This window comes from Mytilus californianus, unplaced genomic scaffold (genome assembly GCF_021869535.1).
Source record: "Mytilus californianus isolate M0D057914Y unplaced genomic scaffold, xbMytCali1.0.p SCAF_6, whole genome shotgun sequence".
In the NCBI taxonomy this organism is placed as follows: Eukaryota; Metazoa; Mollusca; class Bivalvia; order Mytilida; family Mytilidae; genus Mytilus; species Mytilus californianus.
In genome coordinates this window covers 61933303-61960765 of record NW_026262712.1, presented here as the reverse complement: position 1 = coordinate 61960765, position 27463 = coordinate 61933303, and the positions used below count along the sequence as shown (strand labels likewise).

The 27463-nt window shown below is 31.2% G+C and overlaps 1 protein-coding gene across 1 annotated transcript; it reads left to right on the top strand.

The window, feature by feature from the left end:
• Positions 1-216: 216 nt before the first annotated feature.
• LOC127704729 (E3 ubiquitin-protein ligase SIAH1-like) lies at positions 217-27126 on the top strand. The gene is made up of 7 exons (XM_052208930.1): positions 217-300; positions 9390-9520; positions 12332-12496; positions 13583-13715; positions 16312-16418; positions 19902-20094; positions 21233-27126. The coding sequence occupies exons 2-7, from the start codon at positions 9436-9438 to the stop codon at positions 21408-21410; spliced, it is 861 nt and encodes a 286-aa protein (XP_052064890.1). The 5' UTR covers positions 217-300; positions 9390-9435; the 3' UTR covers positions 21411-27126.
• The last annotated feature ends 337 nt before the right edge of the window (positions 27127-27463 follow it).

Sequence of the window (27463 nt, the reverse complement as noted above, 5' to 3'; positions counted from 1 at the left end):
CTTGAGCTTACAAGTAGATAAGTAATTTAGTTTTAAAAGTTAGTTTTAGAGTTTGAAGGACATTGAAGGTGGTATCAGTGTATCCATCAATCATCTTTTTCTGATAATAATAAATATATTAGTCTTGAGTAACTTTAATCTTCTTCTTCTATATGTATTTCCTTCCAATTATGGAATTTAATTCATAATTTCCCGCCAAAAACTACTTATTAAAACCACGATTTGTACGAAGAAAATGATGACGTTAAACGCATATAAATGGAGAATGAAGAATAATTATCTCGTAGAAGAAAATATAATGTAATGTTCTGTGTTTACTATGACATATCTAATTGATATTTAGGAAATCTTTAGGCAACGTTAAAAAATGTCATAATATACCGAGCTGATGGTCATAATACAAATTCAGTCGCAATGAAACGTACAAATCGCTCATTTCTGTTTAACAGGGTTTAACAACATTTTCACAAACCAGACATCTTTTTTAACGATTAAAATTACTGACTCTTCTTTCACGAACACAAGCCTTTTTTGGTTAAAAAAAAATAAACCTATGCAACATTCACACTGTAGTGTACTACCACCACACTCAAAATGTGTTGGCATACATCTGGTTGATATTTGCAACATATCAATTTTTTATCATGCAGTCACACTGTCATGACTGTACAGGAATAACCTTATCGCTATTTGGAAATCTGTGACGCTTGACCCTAGAATCTGCACCTCTTGAACTATTGACGTCATACAACAATCACTTTTCCATCATGTCCATTGTGGCGTCATATATTTTCTATTGTGACGTCAAAATTTTTCGGGAACCTTTGTGATGTCCAGTAATGGCGAACAAATAGTGATAAGGTGTATTGGAATATAAACAACCTTTTTGTATTTCCTTTTTCTTTTGTTATAGAAATCCACCAATATTAATACTGATTCTTTCTGAATAATAAATGGGATCTTTCTTCATTATGTCCTTTAAATATATTTAACTTTTATATATTTACATATTTTTATTATTTAATTTACAATTTTAAGATCAATGGTATATATATGAAACTGAAAGTGTAAGAGACTAAAAAACTCTTTGCAATGGAAAAAAACTGCCTATTGTGTCCCCTACCATGCCTACGTGCTGCCTGCATACATTTTTAGAACAGTCAAGTTTGCAAAATTTTATCATGATTTAATCATTTTGGGTTCAACATTTGTTCAACAGTCTTGTGAAGTAATACACACCTTTCAAATTCGTGCACTTTCCTGTACATTTCCTATGTCACAATGCTTACGTTATTATGTCATAGTAAGAACCGATTGTTCAGTGTTGTCATTTACACCAATTGACCCCAGGTCAACTGGTGTAACTCATTCATAAAAAACAACTCAAGATTGGTGTATACTTCAATTCTTTATTTTTCAAGATCAAATAGTCCTTGTTTAGCATATGATTTAGTTCATGAAATAACTTTTAACTAGCATAACCAAGTTAACAGCTTGCTGAATATTAAAAGTAATCATAGTAATTGGATACTGTATTATATTTACTGTAAATGAGATGAAGGCTAAAGTAGTACATGTGTAGTCTTAATTATGTCGGTTCCTGGAATTCTAAATTTCATTGGTCAAGAATGTACACAACAACCCCTTATCATGCTTATGTTGTCTATGAAATAGTCTTGACAGTGACCATCTGACCATGGCAGAAAACCCTAAAATGGAGGACCTGGTAAAATTTTATTGGTCTTGACTGATGGATCCAATGATTTTCATAAAGACTGGTTTAATGTGTTCTTTAGTCATGTCAATTATGTTAACAATTGTGTCATCTTAGTTTAACAAGTGAAAAGTAACACCACCATAGTTAATGAACTTGATACAGAAGTTGGCTCTCTCTTCAAAAAAATTGTAGAACTGGAAACCAGATTAGAAAACCAAGAACAATATTCACGCCGAACAAGTTTGCGTTTTCATAACATCCGCGTGCCTATCGACCAAAACGGTAAAATCCCTCACCCTATTAACACTGATGTTTTGATACTACATGTCTGCAATTCCAAACTAGGCCTGGATCTAACTATTAACGATATCGGGCGTAGTCATGTTATAGGGAATGTAAAAAACGGTAAATCGCAGGTAATTGTAAGATTCTTGTCATATCGCACAAGAAGCAGGGTTTATACCAACAAAAAAGCCTTAAAGGGTGATGTAGATGGCATATTCATAACTGAGAACTTAACACAGTATAGAACTGGTCTTACACAAAAGCTAGCCGACCTCAAGTACAACCATAAAATCTTCGCATACTGGACATCCGATGGTCGCATATTTGCCAAAACAACAGAGAAAAGCACCAAAAAACGTATCACAAACTATGACGACATAACAGCTCTTGAGACAACCACAGACGGTGACAATCAACAACAATCACCAGATCCATCCCAAGTAACCACCATCAAGAACAGTGATGAGAACCAAAATAATGGCGCATATTAGATAAAAAAAAAACAAAAAACAAAAAATATTAAGATAGTGTAAATATATATGTCTATGACAGTTGTTACTTGTCTCTTTAAATATCTCTTATGTACATTAAAATTGCTTCATGTGTTATTTATATTGCTAGCAAATAAATCTGGTATAATTTAATTGTATCAAAAAGTTTAAAACAATTAAAACATCAGAATAAATTCATAAACTCATGTAACAAGTATAAAATTTACTGCTTTCAAATATTACAATTGAGTTTATCATAGTTGTAAGAAATCAATTTCAAGTCATGCTATCAGATGTTATATGTATATTTCATACAATCATGTGCAGCTACGGAACACCCCTGCTTATATATTTAAAAGCTTTGACCAAAAATCCAAAATCAAAAGCTACATCAAAAAAGATTTGCTATAGATAAAAACATAAAGTAGTGAACAGTTGTGTATAAAAAAAAATCCCGCAATTGAAATTTTGTTGTGAAATAATTTTCCCATTCTATGACTCGAAAATGCTTTCCTCCAGTTTATTATTTTTTACAATGTACTTTTTTTTTCTTTGTGTATATATCTTTAATACCTGTATGACTTTGGATGATGATGTGTGTGATCTACTATTTTTGTGTAACCTGAATGGCAACCTGTCTTTTAAATTGTTTTTATTTGTTGTACTTTTACCTAACGGGTAATTGTATTGAACAATACAGGGTAGCCATAGGGTTATTCAATTCATGTAAATTTCATTTTTCCGGATCAGATAATTTTTGTTACAAAGGAGAACCTTTTTCGGAAATTCTATTTACCAATTGTCGTTGTTCATTTCTCGTCGTCTCCTTGTCGCTTCTTCAGAGCCTTGATCCAAATATAAATGTTTTATTCCTTCTATTTGTGTTACACTTCATCCTTATAATTGGAAGCGTTGAACAAAATCCCGGTCCAAATGAACATGAAAACGTTTTTTCTCGTGAAACTGATAACTCCATATCAATATGCAATATTAACATTCGTAGTTTACGAAATAAGATTGAGTTCATTCAAAATTTTGCAGAAGAGTTTGATATTGTAACAGTCACTGAAACACACTTAGATCCAAATATAAATAACGAAGAATTAATGATAGATTCATTTTCACAAAATATATTCCGTAAAGATCGTAATAATGCCGGAGGAGGCTTACTCATTTATACAAAAGATGATTTATCAGTCACCAGAAAAGGTGTACTCGAAAACCACATTGACGAAACTATCTGGGTGGAGATCAGAGGTAAAGGTCAAACTTTTTTATTATGTTGTACTTATCGACCGGAATGGTCAGGTGTTGAATATTGGACACGACTAAATCATGCTATTGAACTTGGTTATCAGTTTACTGAAAACATTGTGATTTCTGGAGACTTGAATTCCGATTTATTTTCTTATAATAATAATAAGTTATATGATACGATTCATCAATTTAATTTAAAAAACGTAATTAATAAACCTACAAGGGTAACTGATCACAGTAGTACTTTGCTTGATCCGATCATATTAAGTGATGCTATACAATTTTCTTTTTCTGATGTACTGAATGTACCTGCTGATATCAGTGATCACGATGCCTCTGTTATTTTTTTACAATGTCCAAAGTCCGTAACAAAGTCGTTTAAACGGGAAATATGGTTGTATGAAAAAACAGATGTTGATAAGTTTTCAAATATGTTGAATGCAGTTGAATGGAATGAGCTCTTTTACAGTGTTGAGGAAGTAGACGAAATGGTCACTATATTCACTGAAAAAATCCTCAACATTGCAAGAGAGAGCATTCCAACCAAAACAGTAACTATACGTGGCAATGATAAACACTGGTTTAACAGTAATATCAGAAAAGCAATTCGAATAAGGGATAGATTACGAAAAAAATCAATTAAATCTAAAAAAGAAACGGATATTAATAAATATAAGAAACAAAGGAATAAAGTGAATAATATGAAGAAAGAAGCGAAAGAAAATTTTGAGAAAAACTTAGAAAATATTATACTAGATAACGCTTCCGATTCTAAGACTTATTGGAAAATAATGAAGATGCTGATTAAACCAAATAGAGGTTCTAATAACATACCCCCATTAAAAAATATTCTTAATGATGAACGTTTCGAGGAGTTCGCCGATGGAGACGACGAGAAATGCGACATTCTCAATAAGTATTTTTGTTTTATTTCATCGCTAGCAGAAGTTGATGCTCAACTACCCGATTTCGACAAAAAAACTAACAATTTATTGAATGATATAGAGATTAGTACTAGTGAAATTGTTGACATTATAAAAACTATAAATCCTAAAAAAGCGTCAGGCCCGGATGTCATTAGTCATAAGATGCTTAAAATTTGTCCCGAAAAAATTGCAATTCCATTATGTATAATATTTAATAAATCCTTGCAGCAGTGCAAGTATCCATCCAGCTGGAAAATTTCAAATGTTATAGCCTTATTTAAAAAGGGGGATAGTTCATTACCTTCCAATTATAGACCTATATCACTCATTAGTTGCATAGGCAAAGTCATGGAACGTGTTATATATAAATATGTTTACAACCACTTACAAAGAAATAAGTTAATTTATGAGTATCAATCGGGTTTTCTTCCTAAATGTTCAACGGTTCACCAACTGTTAGAAATATATAATTGCATATTGAACTCACTTGAAAAGAAAGAGATAAGTTGTTTTGTTTTTTGCGATTTCTCCAAAGCCTTTGATAAAGTTTGGCATGATGGTTTATTACATAAAATGAAGGCTTATGGTATAAATGGAAATCTGTTAAAATGGTTTAGAAGCTACCTAAGTGATAGAAAACAAAGAGTGGTTATCAAGCAATCTTCTTCAAAACTTTGCAGTATTTCAGCTGGTGTCCCTCAAGGGTCGGTCCTTGGACCATTACTTTTTATAATATATATTAATGATATTGCAGAAAGCCTTATTTCTCTGTGCAGACTCTTTGCAGATGACACGTCGTTCAGCTGTGCGGATCGTGATGCATTGCAGATAGAAACTGTGATAAACCATGATCTGGAAAAGCTGAACGAATGGTCCAAAAAATGGTTAATGTCTTTTAATCCAGATAAAACAGAAATTATGTTATTTTCTAATGTTGAAATCCCAGAAATGAACTTTATATTCAATGATAAAAATATACCTATTACAAATATTCATAAACATTTAGGGGTTACATTTAGCAATGATGCTAAATGGAATGTCCACGTTGATAATATTATCTTAAGCACATCTAAACATATAAATATGCTAAGGAAGTTGAAATATAAACTGAGCAGAAAAAATTTAGAAAAACTATATTTAGTTTTTATAAGACCTTTATTTGAGTATGCCAGTGAAGTTTGGGATAACATTGGGGTAGGTTATATCAATAAACTGGAACAATTACAGCTCCAAGCTGCTAGAATAGTTACGGGGTTACCTATATTCACAAGCTCAAGGGTTATTTATGAAGAACTTGGATGGGAAACATTAGCTGAAAGAAGAGAGAGAAGAAAAATTCAAATGTTTTATTATATTCAAAAAAATAATGTTCCAGAATATTTGACAAATTTAATTCCCCCAAAAATCCAAAGTATGACGGTCTATCCTCTACGCAATGGAAATGACATCGTTATTCCATTCTGCAGACTAGCATTGACTAATGATTCATTTATTCCATCAACCATACGTCTTTGGAATAATCTTGATGATTCAACTCGTGATGCGGAATCAATAAATAAATTTAAAACTGAACTAAAAAAACTTTACCCTCAGAGAAACATATTTGTACAGAAGCAATATGAGTTTGGAATTCGAAAACTGAATATTATTCTAACCCAACTTCGATGTTTTGCATCATCCTTAAACTATGATCTATATAGGGTCAATATTATTTCTGACCCTTCTTGCCGCTGTGGTGTTAATCGTGAAGATTCCTATCATTTCTTTTTTAAATGTATATTATATTCAGACATACGAAATAAAATGTTTGAAAGTCTGCGCTGGCTTCCAAAAGTTTTTAAAATTAACATAGAACTACTAACCTCGGGTAGTTGTCTTCTTTCTCTAGAGCAAAACCAAACCATTTTCAAAAATGTCTTCGAGTTTATTAAAAGTTCGGAAAGATTTCTAATTGTCTAGATAGCAAACCATGATCGCACACACATCATCATCTAAGTAAAAGTCTTCCTTTTTTTTTCTTTTTTTTTTTGTTTAATTTGTATTTTATTTTTTGTTTTTGTTTTCTAAATATTCATTTATTTATTTTTTCTGTATTATTGTTTTCTTTCTGTCTTCACTTTTCTGTCTTTTGACATAAATCCATATATATATATATATATATATATTAAATAGATATACCATTCTATACATGCATGCTCATACATATATTTTGTATTATATTGCTATAAATGTTGAATGGAGAAGACTTCATAAGTCTGTTTGACTTGTGTCTTATCCAATTTGTACTTGAACAAATAAAATATGTTTAAACTAAAAAACAAGTGATTCATCTTTCCACATTTCTATCCTCAATTGTTAAAAAAACTCACCCATTTCAACTTGCACTCTATGACTCCAAACTAATCTTTGGTTTAAACTGGATTTAACCAGCCCAGTCAACATGGTCAATACTCTGTACAAAATATGAGTCAGTGGTCAAAACCCTTTTTTTTTATTTAATGCCCCACCTAGGGGCATATGTTTTTCAGTCTGTGTGTCTGTTTGTTTGTCCGTTCGTTCGTCCGTCCGTCTGTCCCACTTCATATAAAAGTTTTTGGTCAAGGTAGTTTTGATGAAATTGAAGTCCAATCAACTTGAAACTTAGTACACATGTTCCCTATGATATGATCTTTCTAATTTTAATGCCAAATTAGAGTTTTGACCACAATTTCATGGTCCACTGAACATAGAAAATGGTAGTTCGAGAGAACTATGGACACATTCTTGTTTAATAATTATATATTGTGAACCTACACCATTTGCACCTGAATGGATTATAAAAGTGTGGTAGGGTAAATATTTTATTATGGTAATGAGAAAAAACTATAAACTTACACTCCATTTCAAGCAAAAGCATTAAGTCAATTCAAATGCATAGAATGATGTTCAGTTTAAATTCTTAATCATAAATGCAGTGTAATACATAATACATTGTATAGGCTTACAGATACACTCTACAAAATTGGTAGGTACTGATTAATTTCAAAAGGTTTGCTGGGAAACTGAAAGGTTTTGCTAGAAATGTTAATGTTAATATCAAATGAATATTCGGCATGTTCTCTTAATACAAGTTTGTGTAGCTCAAAATTCAGTGTTTAAACCACTAAAACATGTCAAACTTTTTTTAAAAACACCCAGACTGGCATTTGTGATGGTGGAAAAGGTTACCAAGAAAGATGTTTTGCATATACAAAATGTATTTTACAACATTGTTAATGTGTGTTTTTATATGCCCGTTTACGGGACATATTATGGTATACCTCTGTCCGTCCATCCGTCCGTCTGTCCGTCCGGACATTAACTCAAAAACACTTTAACCAATTTGCATAAAACTTTGGTGAATTGTTTATATCTATTGACGTGAGCTCCCTTTTGTTTTTTATAAATTTTAGATTTTGCATTTCCGAGTTATGGGGTTTTATTCAATAAAAAAAGGGGGATTTTCGAGTTTTCGGACAATAACTCAAGAATGCTTTCACCAACTTGCAAGAAATTGTGGTGAATTGTTTATGTCTATTGACACGAGCTCCCTTTCGATTTTCATATATTTTAGATTTTACGTTTTCGAGTTACAGGGTTTTATTCATAAAAAAAAGGGGGATTTTCCAGTTTTTGGACAAAAAATCAAAAATGCTTTCAGCAGCTCTTATGAAACTTTGGTGAATTGTTTATATCTATTGATGTAAGCTCTGTTTAGAATTTTATAAATTTGACATTTCACATTTCTGAGTTATGGGGTTTTATTCATTAAAAAAGGGGGGATTTTCCAGTTTTCGGACAATAACTCAAAAATGCTGTCAGCAATTCTCATGAAACTTTGGTGAATTGTTTATATCTATTGATGTAAGCTCCCTTTAAATTTTCATAAATTTCTAATATGACATTGAGAATTAATTGAACTTTATTTGTTTATAGTCTGACAACAGATTTACTAAGTATTGTGCAACAGCACAGTGTATTGCACAACATCAAGAAATCTTTAATTGAATATAAATTCAATTCATATAACCAATTTCAATTTCTTTGACTACATTTATTCAGAAACCTATAATATGTCAAATATTTAATTACAATCCGAATTCAGACCTGTATCAAGCTGGAATATTGTGTCCATTTTGCCCCAACTGTTCAGGGTTGGACCTCTGCAGGCGTATCCAGCTGCACTCAGCGAAGCAGTTTATTGGGTAAAGCACTTTCTCATATATACATGTATTGTGACCAAAAACTATTTTGAGTAATTATTTTTGGTAGATGATAATAGTGTGCACACTATGAAACAACAATGAATCAAGAAATTGCAAATGAAGAGATATGATGATAGAGCTCTATGATTTGGCCCCAGAAATTGCAAAAATAATTAACTTATTCAAGCCTTTTAAAATTATGTTACTTTTCTTGATAAACATGATAAATGAATCAGTTTCTTTAGTTCAGAAAAGTCACTTGTTATGTCACTATTGTTTCATATAAATGTCAGAATTTATATGTATTTGACCTTAAATGGCAATTTCATGCATCGTTTTTGGTCAAAATGTATACAAGCAAGAGCTTTAAAGTAAAGTATACTTATCAATGTATATATTTTTTAGCATTAAGGCTTTCATTTGCCTGTAAAAATCTAATTATATATATTTATATCTGTCCAGATTAACATTATTTTTTTTCCATTTTCAGATGTATTTGATATATTGATGTATCCATTAGCTGACAAGTGATAACCATGAGTTTGAGTAGGCAAACATCATCGTCAGGCAAGCAAAGGCAGCATGCAGCGGCTGCACCAGCTAACACAGCAGCAGCTCTTGGTACGTTGGAGAGATAAAAAAGACCAAAATAAAATGAACTTATCATGTTTTAACTACTTAAAATGTAGAAATTTTTGCACTGTTTTTATACGACCGCAAAAAAATTTTTGTGGTCGTATATTGGTATGACGTTGGCGTCGTCCGAAGACACATTGGTTTTCGCACTCTAACTTTAGTTTAAGTGAATGGATCTCTATGAAATTTTACCACAAGGTTCAATACCACAAAAGGAAGGTTGGGATTGATTTTGGGGGTTATGGTACCAACAGTAAAGGAATTAGGGGCCAAAAAGGGGCCACAAATAAGCATTTTTGTAACTTCCAGACATAACTTGTGTGTTAGTGTATGGATATCTCTGACATTGTACCACAAGGTTCCATATCACAAAAGGAATGCTGGGATTGATTTTGGGGGTAATTGCCTCAAAATTTTAGGAATTAGGGGCCAAAAAAGGGGCAAAAAACAAGCATTTTTCTAGTTTCATGACAATAACTTGTATGTAAGTGTATGGATGTTTCTGAAATTGTACTACAAGGTTCCATATCACAAAGGGAAAGCTGGAATTGAGTTTGGGGGTAATTGCTGAAATGTTTAGGAATTGGGGGCCAAAAAAGGGGCCAAAAATAAGCATTTTTCTAGTTTCCAGACAATAACTTGTGTTCAAGTGTATGGATCTCTCTGAAATTGTACTGCAAGGTACCATACCACAAAGGGAAGGCTGGGATTGATGATGGGGGTAATTGCCTCAATATTATAGGAATTAGGGGCCAAAAAGGGGCAAAAAACAAGCATTTTAATAGTTTCAGGACAATAACTTGTGTGTAAGTGTATGGATCTTTCTGAAATTGTACTACAAGGTTCTATATCACAAAGGGAAAGCTGGGTTTGAGTTTGGGGGTAATTGCCCTAAACGTTTAGGAATTAGGGGCCAAAAAACACATTTTTCTAGTTTCCAGACAATAAATTGTGTTCAAGTGTATGGATCTCTCTGAAATTGTACTGCAAGGTTCCATACCACAAAGAGAAGGCTGGGATTGAGTTACGGGGTGATGAATCATAAGGGGGTTAAAAAAATTTGGGGGGAGGATTTTTTTTTTTTTTCCTTTTTTTTTCTTTTAAAATTTTCCATTTTAAGTTGGTTATTTCTGATTTATATTTAAAAGCAAATAATAACAAAGAGATGGGTGTCGTAAAAATAAAAATTTCTTTTAAAATTTTGAAATGTAATAATCAAACACTCGTTTGTGTCGATTGTTCAACAAAGGCATTATAATTAATTAGTAAATACATGTAACGATTTCTGAATTTACAGTATACATGGTATATACACAAATATGTTATAGCTGTAAAATTTAAATTGATATTTTTTCTGCAGAAACTTGCTAAATGATCATGGGTATTGTTAGCTTAAATCAAATTGAAAAAGAAAATACTTTCATATAAGAGCTTCTATGATTATCTGATGATCTTCTTTTTCAAAAAACAACACTTTTGTTAGTTTTATATCCAGGTAGACAAAAAACATATCCCTGACACAGTCCCAGTCTGCACCAAAGTCTTTTGCAATTACTTGTCCAAAGACCGATATTCCGACATTTTTCTTATGTGTCTAAACAAAATATTGCAAATACAAATCGGAATAAAATTCAAAATTTTGCAAATACTAATCCAAATAAAATTTTATAAGTCTGGGACATCTGACTAGTGGCTAACATTGCAGTCCAAGGGTAAAAGTGATCTCAAGTACATGTATATGTGTTCCCCATATTGCTTCCTTATAAAATTGTTGGTTTAGATTACAATGTTGATACTGAAAACTAATTTTGACAAGCAATGAGCATGATGTATTTATTCAACTTTCATAAGTAGAAATATAACATTAACATTAATCATAGGGAATACATATGTCAACCTTGGATCAAATCTCACATCAAAACATGCACAAATTTAGAAAATCACCAAAAAATTACTTGAGATAGATTAACACAAAAAATTATTGAGGGGATAAAAGTTACTTTTCAGTAATTAACATCATATTACAGTGCCTTAATATGACAGAATTACGCCACATCTTGAATGAGTTTCATTGTCTACAGATGGTTTACGAAGCTTGTTTGAACATTGTGTTAATTACAACAATTAAAACTTCAGAAAAACTGTGGACATGGTCTAAAGTGGCAAACATATTTGTGATTTAGGTCAGTTTAACAGGAACCAAAAGTAATAGGTCAATGATAATTGGTATGAAGTTGTATTAGCAATGACTCATTTAATTTTGTTGGAGATTATTTGGCCTTGCCCACATGGTCTATTGACTTCAACACTTTTTCTTTGTTTACCAGTATAGTTTGTCTTGAGGTCAGTTTAAACGTAACCACTTATGATAATTAAAATGGTATTTGATAGGCAGTTGTATCAGGATTGGCATTTCTCATTTGGCCTTTAACCTTCAGTTATGGTTTATTAGTTTTGAATGTTTTGCATCTATAGATTATATGTTAAAGTACGTATTACCATTATAATTTGAACATTTGCATTATACTCACAATATTACATAAACACAACAGGTATCACGATCCGAAACCGTGTAGGGATCAGAAACCCAAGAAGCAATTAATGAAAAGTTTGTAATAGTGGTTAATTAAGTAAAATCTGTATCCGATTTCCAAACTTTTCATTAGTTGCTTCTTGGATTTTGAATCGGGATACCTGGTGTGATAAAGGCGAAACATATCTCTGTGTCAACAGCTTATTAATCAAATAAAAAGATCCTTTTTGCATAACTTTAACACGGTTCATTGTGTATTTTAGCTGCAGCAGGAAGCAGTAACAATCAGGACCTTGCTTCCCTGTTTGAGTGTCCAGTGTGTTTTGACTATGCACTCCCACCTATCATGCAGTGCCAGAGTGGACACATTGTCTGCCAGTCCTGTAGACAGAAGTTAAACCTCTGTCCAACATGCAGAGGTCCCCTCGGTAAGTACAAATATTCTCAACATTACATGGTTCTAATTTAGACATGGTGTGTACATGTGTAAGATTTCATACAAATTGAATTTGTTAGTCAAATTCTACATTAATTTATTGTTGTACTCTGGATTTGTTTATTTTCATGGGTACCAACTTTTGTGGATTGAGGAAAGATTGTATTTTCATGGATACTTGACCTTATGGTTTTGACAAAATTTGCGTTCAAGCCTATAGCATGTATAGAAAGTGTGTTCTTTGTCGATTACATAACTTTGTGATTTACCTATACCAACCATTGCCCACACAATCCATGAAATTAGGTATCCCAACGAATAAAAATGAATTCACAGTATTACAAAGTTTCATGTTGAAATTTGAATTGTTCAGTCATATTGTCAACAAAGCTTTTACAACTTTTGTCTGCAAAAATATTGAAGATGTCACCAAAACAGAAAGAATACACAAAAACAAAAACCTATTTATTTAACAAACTTGTTTTTTTTTTTATAATAATGAAAAAATAATTCATACATAATGTTAACAGTACAAAAAAGGAAAAGATTCACCTAAAAAACTAGTTAATACAACAATCCATATCAACCACTAACACTTGAGTCCTCTGAAAAAATAAAAGACAGACAAAGATAAAAGAAAATTGAACACTCCCTTGGTACAAAATGAGGTTGGGTTATATAAAAATAAGGAGTTGAGGTATGATTGCCAATGAGACAACTATCCACCGAAGTTCAAATAAAGTGGATGTAAGCAACTATAGGCAAACGTACGGCCTTCAACAATGAGAAAAAAATCCAGTTTTACACAGCGCTAACCTTCCCCTTTACCTACCCATACCACATGTACCATATGTGGTAATATTAAAATACATAACATGCATAATGAAAACTGTACATTGCAGCTACCAACAGGATGAAAGGTTATTCTACAAATATTGTAGTCTTGGTTTTGTTAAGACATAGAAGTTCACTAAGACCCTCAGATAAGAAAATGGTTTAAAAGGTTAGGATAATAAAATGTACCTTTTTGAATAAATTCTAGTGACATAGAATATAATTATATGTATAATTTTTATAGGAAATATAAGAAATTTAGCTATGGAGAAAGTAGCCAGCACTGTGATGTTTCCATGTAAATATTCTAATAGTGGTTGTCCTGTCACATTGTTACACACAGATAAAACAGATCATGAAGATATATGTGAACACAGGTAACTGACTATTTCTTTGTAATACGAATATCTCTTGTTTCCTTGAGCTCTTTCATCATTTAGATAACTTACTATCCTTTGTATGGGTTTTCAAGGGTTCTTGAAAGCATATTGATTATAGTGCCTGACAAGACTTTGTGACATAGACAAATCCAGCCTTAAAAGGATCAAATGGACTTTTTTATGTACTTAAATAGGCAGATTGGTCATATTTTGCCTTCATAAATTTACTGCTTTAATGTTTGGGTATAAGTGGAAGGATAAGAGCTTAATAAGACTGAAAATTTTCTGTTAAGACACACAAGCTTTTTACTTAATAGCCTGACATGCCTAAAAAATAAGTTTAATGTTTCTCTTCAAAATAGTAACTTTTTTTCAAGAATCAAAACCCACAAAACCCACAATCTGCAAAATTTTGCAAATTCTGCACACAGGTGACAACCTATTTCCTTTTCTGTAAAAAGGTAGAAGATTCTTTATAAAACGTGCATCTACTATTTCCCACCATATATCAAGTCTGATTTTCATGTTCCATGGTTTTATGCTCCTTGCAAGTGTCCAATAGTCAGGGGTTATACTTGTACAAGTGACTTTTATATAGATGTAAGTAATATTTTCTTTGATAAATAAAGGGGTGCACTAAGGCCACAATAAAGTATTACAAAACAAGGTGATTCTACCATAAGAATAAATATTAAATATTGGCAAAGTTTAAAGTGAAATAATATCTTTGAAATACCATATATATCAACAGAGATTTTTCGTCTAAAGATGTTAAAATTGAAATTGTTTTCCTAAAATAATAACAAAATTGGCATATTTTCACACAATTTGTTATTTGGAAATAATGAGTAAAATTGAGAATGGAAATGTGGAATATGTCAAAGAGACAACAACCCGACCAAAGAGCAGAAAACAGCCGAAGGCCACCAATGGGTCTTCAACGCAGCGAGAAAATCCAGCACCCGGAGGCGGGCCTCAGCTGGCCCCTAAATAAAAATTAGTACTAGTTCAGTGAAAATGGACGTCAATCTAAACTCCAAAACATATAAAGGAACTAAAATTAAAAAACATACAAGACTTAGAAAGGCCAGAGGCTCCTGACTTCAGACAGGCGCAAAAAATGTGGTGGGGTTAAACATGTTTTGTGAGATCTCAACCCTCCCCTATACCTCTAGCAAGTGCATGGAAGTACCAAAATATTCACCTGAAAGTTGTTCATATCGACAATAGTTGTTGAAAATTATTCAATTGGTGTTTGTTCTATATTTATGGGTCCAAAACTATGCAAAAAATAACCAAAATCTGTTTACTTTTCTAGAAAACACATAGAAGGGCATTTTCCTGACGTCAAAACTGCAGTTGTTGTGACATCATGGTTTTTTTTATCTTGCCACACCTCAACTTTAAATCAGACAATAATTGAAATCTTGAATAAAAGTCAGTAAAGTGTTAGGCCACATTAGGCCCTTATGGCTCCCTGCTTTTCGTTGGAAATTTTTCTTTCTAAGGGTTTGAGAAATTTCCCTTGTTTCTACGAACATTTACTGATACAAGTAATTATTTTTACCATCCCTAAAATTCGCAAATTATTTTGTGTCAAAACATGCTTAAAACATTCTTTTTCTGGTTTGCTGACTGGATAAAACATAACCTTTCATCTCATGAACTAAACAAAGAAATTTACTGTGCAAGTACTTAAATAATTTCTTCCAAGAGGATTGAAATAGGCAGCATTTTGAAAATAACAGACAATTTATATGTTCACTTTCAATCAAATTATTAGAGATGTTAAGACATCTACTATAGACAGACAATCAGACACTCCATTAGTGCATTGTAGTCAAAAGAAATTGAAGAAAAGAAAAATATTACTTTCTTACTTTAGTTTTTAAAAATCTGACTAACTAAGGCAGATAACTCTATCTCTAAAATTATTTACCTGTATAAGTATAACACCTGTCTTACGGAGATCACCAGTTTTGTACTTATTTTGCACAAACAAAAGAATTTAAAAGACATGTTTCCTATTTTTACTATGTACAGGGATTTAGGAGTTATCACAAAGATTGATCGATGATCATATCATGTCCTCTGGATTAAAAATAACATTACTTTATTATCAGAGTAAAGATCACTGTGTACTGTGACCTTTCCCCACTGGTTCTCAACAATATTATTTGATAAGTTATAATGGTGTTTCAATGTTTCACACATGTTTAACTGAGCTAAATTCCACACGGAACATTTCTTTTCATTCAATTATGGAAAATTAAAATTTGAAATCATTCTTTTCGAACAAAGGGCACAGAGTTTATTTTTATCATGCTGAACTCTGACCAGATGAATTTATTTCAGTGATATTTGTATTTGATAAATGCCCTTAATTTTGTCAATACAGAATATCGTAAATTCAGAAATTATTGTGAGGTTTATATTAACAGAATAATGCAATGTGATGAATATCACAATAATAAGAAATTTTTATTCATATATATTTAGATTTTCCTAAAATCACAATAAACAATGTCAAACTTTTGTTCATTCTTCAAAAATAGCAGTAATAAATGCGGTAATTATCAATATTTATTTTTAGACCTTACTGTTGTCCCTGTCCCGGTGCCTCATGTAAATGGCAAGGATCTTTAGAAGCAGTAATGAATCACTTGATGCAGCAACACAAAAGTATAACAACTCTGCAAGGTAAAAAAAAAAGTTTTATATATGAATAAAAAAGAAATGTTGTATTTATTGATGAGATTGCAACCCAATGACACAAAATTAATGCAGCCAGACATATAGATAACTGTGTTAGAATGTTATTTTTGAAAGGTAAAACTTAGATCTACTATACATAATGGTAGGGCTGGTGCTTCCAAATCTGATTATGAAACTTATGACTATTGTATCACTGCCCCACCCCCCCCCCCCCCCCCTATAAAAATGGACTTAAATGAAATCTATTCCTATTTCAGGCTAATATTTTTTTATACGACCGCTAAAAAATTTTGCGGTCGTATATTGGTATGACGTTGTCGTCGTCCGAAGACACATTGGTTTTCGCACTATAACTTTAGTTTAAGTGAATGGATCTCTATGAAATTTTACCATAAGGTTCAATACCACAAAAGGAAGGTTGGGATTGATTTTGGAGGTTATGGTACCAACAGTTAAGGAATTAGGGGCCAAAAATAAGCATTTTTGTAACTTCCGGACATGACTTGTCTGTTAGTGTATGGATCTCTCTTGTACCACAAGGTTCCATATCACACAGGGAATGCTGGGATTGATTTTGGGGGTAATTGCCTCAAAATATTAGGAATTAGGGGCAAAAAACAAGCATTTTTCTAGTTTCATGACAATAACTTGTGTGTAAGTGTATGGATCTTTCTGAAATTGTACTACAAGGTTCCATATCTCAAAGGGAAAGCTGGAATTGAGTTTGGGGGTAATTGCCCAAAACGTTTAGGAATAAGGGGCAAAAAATAAGCATTTTTCTAGTTTCCAGGCAATAACTTGTGTTCAAGTGTATGGATCTCTCTGAAATTGTACTACAAGGTACCATACCACAAAGGGAAGGCTGGGATTGATTTTGGGGGTAGTTGCTTCAAAACTGTAGGAATTAGGGGCAAAAAACAAGCATTTTTCTAGTTTCAGGACAATAACTTGTGTGTAAGTGTATGGATCTTTATGAAATTGTACTACAAGGTTCCATATCACAAAGGGAAAGCTCCGTTTGAGTTTGGGGGTAATTGCCCTAAATTTTTTGGAATTTGGGGCCAAAAAACAAGCATTTTTCTAGTTTCCAGACAATAACTTGTGTTCAAGTGTATGGATCTCTCTGAAATTGTACTGCAGGTACCATACCACAAAGGGAAGGCTGGGATTGAGTTTGGGGGTGATGAATTATAAGGTGGTTCAAAAAATTTGGGGGGGGGGGGGGGTTCTTTAAAAGTTTCCATTTTAAATTGGTTATTTCTGATTTATATATAAAAGCAAATAATAATGATATGGTTTGAATAGGTAAATTAAAAAATTTTAAGTTCTTAGACCACATTCTTTCTGTGTCAGAAACCTGTGCTGTGTCAAATATTTAATCACAATCCAAATTCAGTGCTGTATCAAGCTTGAATGTTGTGTCCATACTTGCCCCAACTGTTCAGGGTTGGACCTCTGCGGTGGTATCAAGCTGCGCTCAGTGGAGCATTTTATTGTATATGAAGAAGATATATTATTTTTCTTATTATACTTTAGAAAATAATAAATTTAGCAATACATACACATTAGATAGACTCAAACAATTGATATTGAAAAAATACATCTTTACCAGTCAAGGATATAACTCTATAGGGTTATTGGAGAAAAATAACATACATTTGTTATTGTGGACTAAAAAATCAAAGAACTGTGATAACATATGTATGTTACATGTTCCAAAGGGGCAATATACATCATTTGTTTTGTTAAAATGTATACAAGTTCTATTGATATTATTATTGTCTTTATGTATACTTAACTATAGAAAGATATAACAGTTCATAGTTTGCCAATCATACATAGTACACCTATGTTATTACAGAAAAAATATGCCTGTAATAACAAAAGGGTGTTATTACAGCTTCTCTACATCACTTCAAAGCCTTTGCTCAGACATACATCATGCTTAATCACAATGTATTTTAATTTATTGTAAGAATTAATGATCAGAGCATGTAATGAGGTTCTGCGCAAGCTTCCCAGAAATTCCCAAGTGTCTCATATTATAAGTTACATGCCTTTAATAATTAGCCTTGTTATTATGCCCCTGCCATAGCTGTGGGGGCATTAAGTTTTACCCTTGTCCGTCTGTACGTACGTAAGTACGTCCCAAAATTGGTTTCCGTTCTCTTACTTGAGTTTGCCTCAACCAAATGTTATGAAACTTATACACAATGCTTTTTACCACAAAACACAGATCGAGTTTGAATTTTGCTGGCATCACTTTAACCGTTCTAGAGTTATGCTCCTTTATAAATGGAAAAATTGCAAAATTTTTATTTTCTTCTAAATATCAAGTAATTTTTAAAATTGGAGTTATCTTCCTTTGTCCATGATGATAGTTGAATCAACTACAATCAATGCTATATACAATGCAATGTTAAATTTTGAATTCCGCTGATAAAACACAGATCAAGTTGAATTTGGGTAGTGTCACTTTAGCCATTATTGAGTTATGCCCCTTTATAAATCGAAAGATTGCAAAATTTTTAGTTTCCATTCTGTAACTTAAGTTTGCCCCAACCAAACATTATTAAACCTATACACAATATTCATTACCACAAAACTAAGATCAAGTACAAATTTTTTGTTTCCGTTTTCGAACTTTAGTTTGCCTCAACCAAATGTTATGAAACTTATACACAATGCTTATTACTACATAATACAGATTAAATACGAAATTTGGTGATGACACTTTTACCATTCTTGAGTTATGTCCCTTTATAAACATAAAAATTGCTGAATTTTTTGTTTCCGTTCTCTAACTTTAGTTTGTCTCAACCAAATGTTATAAAACTTATACACAACCATTCTAGAGTTATGCGTGTTTACAAATAGAAAAATTGCTGAATTTTTAGTTTCTGTTCTCTACTTAAGTTAGCCTCAACCAAATGTTATGAGACGTACACACAATGCTTATTACCACAAAACTCAGATCAAGTTCAAATTTGGGTAGCGTCACTTTTACCATTCTTCAGTTATGTCCCTTTATAACTATATGATATGCAAACGGGGGCATCATCTGTGTCCACATGAGGACACTATCCACATTTATTACAGCTAAGTTTATCCCTTAAAAGCCCTGTCTCATTGATTTACCATGGTTGATGAAAAATGTATTAATTTAATTGGAAAATTAGTAATCAAGGCTATGTATTTAGTTTCTGCGCAAAGTTTCAGGAATTTCCAAATGCCAACTAAAAATAAAGTATTTATGATTTATTTAACAAATAACAAACATGTTACTACAGATTTAGAAAATTTAAGGATTAAAAGAGTAGACAACTCATGAAAGTATCTGTAATAACACATGCCAGATATTTTCTCTAATAACCCTATGGATATTAACCCTATAGAGTTATATCCCTGACTGTTTACAGGGCCATTTATTGGAATTAATGACTCTACTCCTTTGAATTTCTGTTACAGGAGAAGATATAGTATTTTTAGCAACAGATATAAATTTACCAGGAGCTGTGGATTGGGTGATGATGCAATCCTGTTTTGGTCACAACTTTATGTTAGTTTTAGAAAAACAAGAAAAAATGGAAGGCCAGCAAATGTTTTATGCAATAGTCCAGTTAATAGGGACTCGCAAACAGGCAGAAAACTTTGCATATAGGTAAGATTTTAAAAAAAGGATACAATAGATAAAACTATTGATTTTAAATTTTCAAAATCAAATGCTGCTAGCAAAAATTATATAAGGGTCTGGATGGGGTATACAGAATAGAGATAAAATAATGAATAGAGAAAAATGTGCTAAAAATACAGAATAGACAATAATGGGGTGCAAAAAAATAAAGAATAACTGTTGAAAATAAAAGAATTGTATACGATACTAATAACAGAAATGAGTGATATACAGAATAAAAGAAATCATACAATTGCAGAAAAAATAATATTCAAATATATTTCGTGAGAATTTTACAGAATAAGCATTATTTTTAAAGATAAAGAAAAATTCCCTTTGAAATTTAAAGGATGCAGAAATTAAGGCCCCCCATCCAAAGTCTCTTACATGTTAAGAATCTTGTTTGTTCAGGTTTACGGAATATTTGGAACTTCTCTAGCTTTTTCCTACACAATGCATTAAATATCATATGGAAGAAACCCCCTATATATCTCTATATTCATTAGAAAGCTACAAATCCTATACTTCTTTTTGATTTTATACAAATGTTTGTTACATGTACATCTACAACATGTTTCTACAAGTTTAAGATGGATATCTTGTCTTGATCTTAACCAATTTTTATTTTGCTTCTTGAGATTTTTTCAAAAGTTTATGCACTTATAAGGAGTTGAGGTGTTTTCAGATTATTTTGTTTAAAGGCAATATATACATGAAAGTAGAAGTTGCAAAGTTTTAGTGTGGAAGACATAAAGGCATAACATTTTTGTTACCTTGTATATAATCAGAATTTGGGGACATTTTTTTATTTTTGCAGTTTGTTACAAATTTGCTAATAAAAAAAAATCTATGAATTCGAACTGAAACCAAGTGAAACCATGACACAATAGGGGAAAACAATTAATTTCTCTATGACAAAAACTAGTTCATTGCAAAGTTTTGAATTTTGTCATTAGAACAGTTGTAATTAGATTTTCACAATATAGAAATAAGGAGATGTGGTATGATTAACTTTTATTAATTGGTATAATGGGAAAAATGCTAGAAATTTGTTTTGTAAACATGATCTTCAATTGGGGTGACATGTAAAAGTAATTAATAAATAACATTCTTTCTTTGCATACAGATTAGAGTTGAATGGCCACAGAAGAAGGCTTTCATGGGAGGCAACTCCCCGTAGCATCCATGATGGTGTTCAGTCAGCTATAGCTGCAAGTGATTGTTTAGTATTTGATACAAACATTGCAATTTTATTTGCAGATCATGGAAATCTTGGCATAAATGTTACCATATCTATGTGTTAAATGTTGTCTTATGCACAGGGAAAAAAGATCTACAGTACACACGACGTGCATCAGTTAAACATCACTTTAGGTGGCATTGAATGAATTACTATAAAACATAGCCTGGTATCCTTACCAAACCTCCTCTTTGCGCCAGTAGGGCCAGATGTAATAAAATCCAGATGACTGAATTACTGCACACGTGCATGTTCTATAAACAATGAATACATCGATCGGATCATTTATCAACTACCAAAATATTATTGGGATTATAGTTACTATAATTTTCTGGAATTTGCATTTTTTATGAATTTAAAAATAATTTTCAATAAATTTATGGCAATATAAAAATCTTCCCGCCATGTGTCAAGAAATGATGCTATCCCACTGTACATCTTTCTAACATCCAATAAACGAATACATGTTATTGTATTCTGCCTGGCTTTGTTGTCAAGCAGTGAGCCAGGATCCCAGGCTACTATATAACAGTGAATGCTGGAGATTTAAAGGGGTAACACTCTGTTTTCAACCCTGGTTTTAATATAACCTATGGAATATACAGAGAGATATTTCAGAGTGAATCAACTACAAACACTAGCATTCACTGTGAACAATCACCAGGAACATTTTCGGATAGACCACCTTGTGTATACTGTATATGTATTCATTTTAACTGGAAGTTTGTTGTGGAATGATGAGCCTTGATTGTTTCAAAGTAAAATTTAGTTAGGTCTAGTGCTTTTTATAAGTGTAAAAATGAAAAAAATTCAAAACAAGTGGTGTCTAATTTGGATTTATTATTCATAGATATTGTTTTGCAATAATATTAAGTATTGAAATTTTCATTATGCTGTTGATTTAATGTTTAAAAAAAAAGGATATAATATTTTTAAATAGTTTCATAATTTTGAATAAGTATCATTTTGAAAAGAGTTAGAATGAATTTCAATATTCATGTTTGTAACAAGTTTTGTAGAAGTCGGTGAACAAAAATTATGAGTACCAAAATTTTTTACTTTAAATGCATCAAGAAATAGCCTTTCATAGCAGTTTCTGAATCCTGATACTCTACCTGGCTAGAAATTAAAAAAAATAATTTATTCTTGTATTCAATGGGCATTTACACAAAATAAATTGATATAAGGCAAACATAAGTAAGTGTCAGTACATACATGTATTATACATTTGATATATATATATAGCATTTTTTCCATGAATTTTTGCATTGTCAATTCAATTATAAATTTAAATTCAGGAATTCATGAGTGCATTTATCATTGCCATTCTTTAACCACTGGCAATAATGTGAAATCTGATTAGTGCGATTGCAAACATTTTATGAAGGAAAATCACTGCTTAAATTATGAATGGGAGTTGATTTTTATTGCCAACCTACTAGTGTGGCATTTTTCGCATTAATAAAAACATCACAATAATTTCTCAATTTACAGTAATATTGCAATCATTTCTAAATTGACAGTAAAATTGCAGTAATTTCTAAATTTACAGTAAAATTGCAATAATTTTGGAAATTACAGTAAAATTGCAATAATTTCTGAAATTACAGTAATCAATAAGTTAGTTCATTGACAAAAATATGGAGGGTAATTGAATAGTAAGAACATTCAATTTGTTAAATTTGTTACAATATTTTAAAAATTCGAATGTTGTTTCATAATCAAACTGAACAAAATTCATGGTTAAATTGAACTATTGTAATATCGTATATTTGTGAACAATAAAGAATGTTCCCTGTGCTGTTGTCTGATTGAAAGTGAAGTGCTTTTTGTGTATGAATGACAAAACATGTTAAATTGCATGAATGGTTACCTGTAATTGTTAATTCATAATATTTATTGAAAAGAGTATTTTGTATTTGGAAGATATGAAGATTCTTAATATTAGGTATTTATATGTAATTTTGATAGCGCTAAGTGATTATGTGTTGTAACGATGTGTTTTCCATGTATCATATATTCAGTTACAAGTGTCTAATAGTTTATACTTTTCTTCTAAATATCAGACATGCTAAAAGTTACTTGTAGAAAAAATGTATTGAAATGACTTTATAAAACAACCTAGAAATCGTGATTTTTGAGTATGAGAAAAAGTGTTGTTTTGGTACAAATTTGATAGTTTGCTTAATTAAGCCATTGTATAAGGAAATTTTTTCCATTTCTTAAAAATTCATCAAAGATACCAGGCTATAGATTTATAAAGAAGATGTGTATTTTATCTACATAAGACTCATTAGTATCTCTCAGTATGAGCATCAGTACTTAGTTAAACTTTTCCTGACCAGTCTGTCTTTTGTGGGTATAGTACGTGGGTTTTTACCCTGGGAATGATTTCTGAAAAGGGGGATGCGTATTATGTATGGCTACACTGTTCTTGAGACTTTTTTTCAGGCTGATTTCAAATCAAGAAACCAAGTGGTCTGGAGGAAAATATTTTCGAAGCATAAACATTTTGATCAAGGGGCTAAACCTTTCAAAATATGAAACATTAATAAAAGAATTATTGGAATTTTCAGCTAAATTTTATACACCCAGTCTAAAATTTAGTAGCCTGAGCTACTTGGGCCTACACTATCCTATTCCCTGACAATTGTTAATTTCTGTTTATTCATGATCACGCGAAGGCCACAGGACATTTGACCACCTTTCTCTTGAAATATATTTAACTTCGTACTTTATTTAGCCTTAACGTTTTTGATTCAGGCGTCACTGATAAGTCCATAAGTAGATGAAACTAGTGACGGACAAAGAAAATTTTAATCCTGGTATCTATGATTAGTTTATTCCCAAAGGCATTTGAAAATTTAAGTAATCTTCATAAAAAAAAGTCCTGAAGAACTGTAAGATCTGAAGCTGAATTACTACGATTCAAAATCCAGGTCTTATCCATTTCCGTGCAGTGGTATAAAAATTTTGGCTGATAAGACGAGATATAATTTATTTATGTTTATTCATTGAGCTAAAATTGCTTGATTTCATCCCCACATTACAATTGTAATGCTTATAAACAATCTATACAATAGTGTATTGCCAAAATATTAGAGCAAAAAGAGCACTATAGACTTTTACATAGAAATTAAATGGATTTGATATTTGAGTCCATGCAAATTGATTACCTGAATATAAAGTGAATGGACTGATATAGATGTCTAAACATACATAGTGCTTAATTACAATCTGTATCTGATATTGATTATTACTCTAGTTTAATCTGATTGGGTATGGCACCTAATTAAGGGCTTTCTATTTATCTTTACCTGTACTACATGTACTACATGTATAAGATAAGCACGACTTATAAGGAAAAAAATTGTGTGATTCCAATCATACAGGACAGTTTTTAGAGATGAAATAGTAACTGACTGATTAATTTTTTTTTCAGCATTTACCTTTATATATTTGAAAGAAAAAAATATCTTACTCAGTATTCGAACAAGAAAATGTGTAAATATTGCTGTCAGTTCCATATAAATGTTGTGTACATTGATTGAAAGACTTTTTTTCTATGGATTAGTTGATTAAAAAAGATCAATCTACAAAAGTTCTTTCGATAGATGAAAGCTGTTGAAACCATACCCAGTCTGGTCAAATTTATAAAGTAATAGATATTAAATGTATGTGTATGAGATGTGCAGATGAATGAATGTTGACATTATTCCCATCAAATACATTATAAACATGAAAAAATGAATTTGTTAGTATTTTATAGATAGTTCCAAAAATAATAATTGTGTTATTGTGTTAGATTTTTATGTGTGTTATATTTTGTTTTGTTTGCTCATTAATTTAATTTCTTGCTAAGCAAGAACATCATGAATTGTTTATTTTGTGGGTAAAATTCATTAGTTTTCCTTCTTCCTGTTCTTCACTTAGTTTTATAGCAAACGTTGAGTGTACTTAAGCTGTTTTGCAGAGAGAATAACAATTGTCATCAAGATTATACGTTAATGCTTTAGAAAAATGAAAACATTAGTAATGTGAACATAAGTCAGAGTATAGAACAAAGTGATGTTAAGAAATTTAAATTTCAGAATTATGATTTTTTAAACTAAACACAGAATGAATCTCTTTAAGATTACCTTTCCATTCATTATTCAATCCCCAAAAAATGTATTTTGGTTCATTTTTAAACTATGAAGGCATGTAAGGAATGCAAAAGATAAGTTTTGTTGAGGGTTTATAATTTTCATAATTATCCATTTTTCTTAAACATGCTTATAATTGATAGAATTTACATTTCCTGTAGTTTAAAGTAAGAAAGCTGACATTTGTTATTTTAAAGTAACAAAGTAATCATACAATCTCTCCCTTATTTAAATCTAGTTTCTTACAAGAATATTCATACTTTTGGTGCAAATTAAACTACAAATAAACATAGACAGTCTTCATTTTCATGAAAGTCTATTTTATAGGTGTTTTGTTTTTGTTAGTAGAACTTAATCAGAATTATGATATATTGGCGGGTATTCATTGTACTTCATACACATTTTCATAATGCTTTTTCCCAAAGTAACAAATGTTCATTGCAGATGATTTTTTACTCCTGTAGTGTCCAATTCAAGATATTTATATTTTGCTATTTGATCTTACGACACTATGTAAATGCTTTGCATACAAGGATCTGACTTTGTTCAGTTCTACTTTCTGTTTGCATCAAAAATTTTAAAGGTGATTATAGGTTCATCATCTGATGAGAATCCTGGAAAGGGTCTTCAAAACAGAGAAAAGTAACAGTTTTGCCAAATCCTTCTAAGTGAAGCATGGACACCATATCTGGTATTTTGGTCAGGTTAGATGTAAAAAAGACTTAACATATTTACAATTTACGTAGATGTCAGCTTTCAATTTGTCATTGCTTGCATTGTAAATATGTAGCACTTAGTCTCATGCTTGATAAAAATTGCAAAGTATGTAAAAAAAAACTCTTAAAATTGAATTTTCAATTTAACTGTTTTGATTTCAAAGCTTAATTTAAAAATGTGTATTTAAGAAAGCATATGAAAATAAAAGGTTAATTGGTAATGGTAGTATGTTCATAATCTTTTAAAGATTTTGTAACTACATTCCAAATTGCTTGTTGTAAAGTATTGGCTTGGCAAACAAGTACTACCATGAAGCTCCTCAAAAACTATAGACACATTTGATAAATGATAAAATTTGTTTCAAAGTTATATTATTAAAACACAACTGTGCTTGCTATATAAGTATAAATCAAATATGTGTTTTCCAATTTTGATAAATTCATTTTTCATTATCATTGACCATTCGAGACCTTTATAAAGAAATAAAAATAAAACAACTACTGTTAAAATGTCTGAACCTAATCCATATTGTGTTGAAACTGTTGATGTCAATTTGAATTATAGCGAGAATTTATTTTAAAAAAAATATATTGTTTATGAAAACGAAATTATTCAGATAAATTTATATCTATGTATGAAGACAAAGTGGCCTGAAATAACATTTCACGTAAGCAATTATGAATTTTACAAATATTATTTGCTCCAGACGAAATTGACTATTCACAAACATGAGGATCAGATTCAATTATTTTGCAATAGGAAAAAGAAATTTTTGTATTTTGTTATCGAAAGTAAAACTGTTCAAATAAAACCATTCAGATATATGTTGTTATGTTACATTGAGTACTTAGGTCATCTAATTGAGTTTGTACATATCAGTATCTCGAAGGTTTTCTAATTAAAATCTATGAAGACTTATGCTTTTCCATTACACTAATGCCAATAGTTTGTTGTAAACCTTGAGATCTTTATTTACTGTGGTAATTAGTCCCCTATCTATGAAGTCAAAGGGGACTTTAGGTTTGCACTACGTCTGTCTGTCCATCCATCAGTCCGGCAAATCATTTTTCCACACTTTGTTTCTTGATGCTTGAATATATTGATTTGATATTTGGTGTATTGTTTTATCATGACAAGTTACAGATCAAATTTGAATTTTGTTCCGGTCTGAAGATTTTGTGCAGATTTATGGTCCTTGAAAATAGAAAATTCACTCAAATAATCAATTTTCCACTCTTCTTTTTGTCATGTTTAA

Coding starts and splice junctions, on each gene's coding strand:
- LOC127704729 (XM_052208930.1), top strand. CDS start 9,436: ATGAGTTTGAGTAGGCAAACATCATCGTCAGGCAAGCAAAGGCAGCAT. Junction 9,521..12,331: donor TAACACAGCAGCAGCTCTTG/GTACGTTGGAGA, acceptor TGTGTATTTTAG/CTGCAGCAGGAAGCAGTAAC. Junction 12,497..13,582: donor AACATGCAGAGGTCCCCTCG/GTAAGTACAAAT, acceptor TAATTTTTATAG/GAAATATAAGAAATTTAGCT.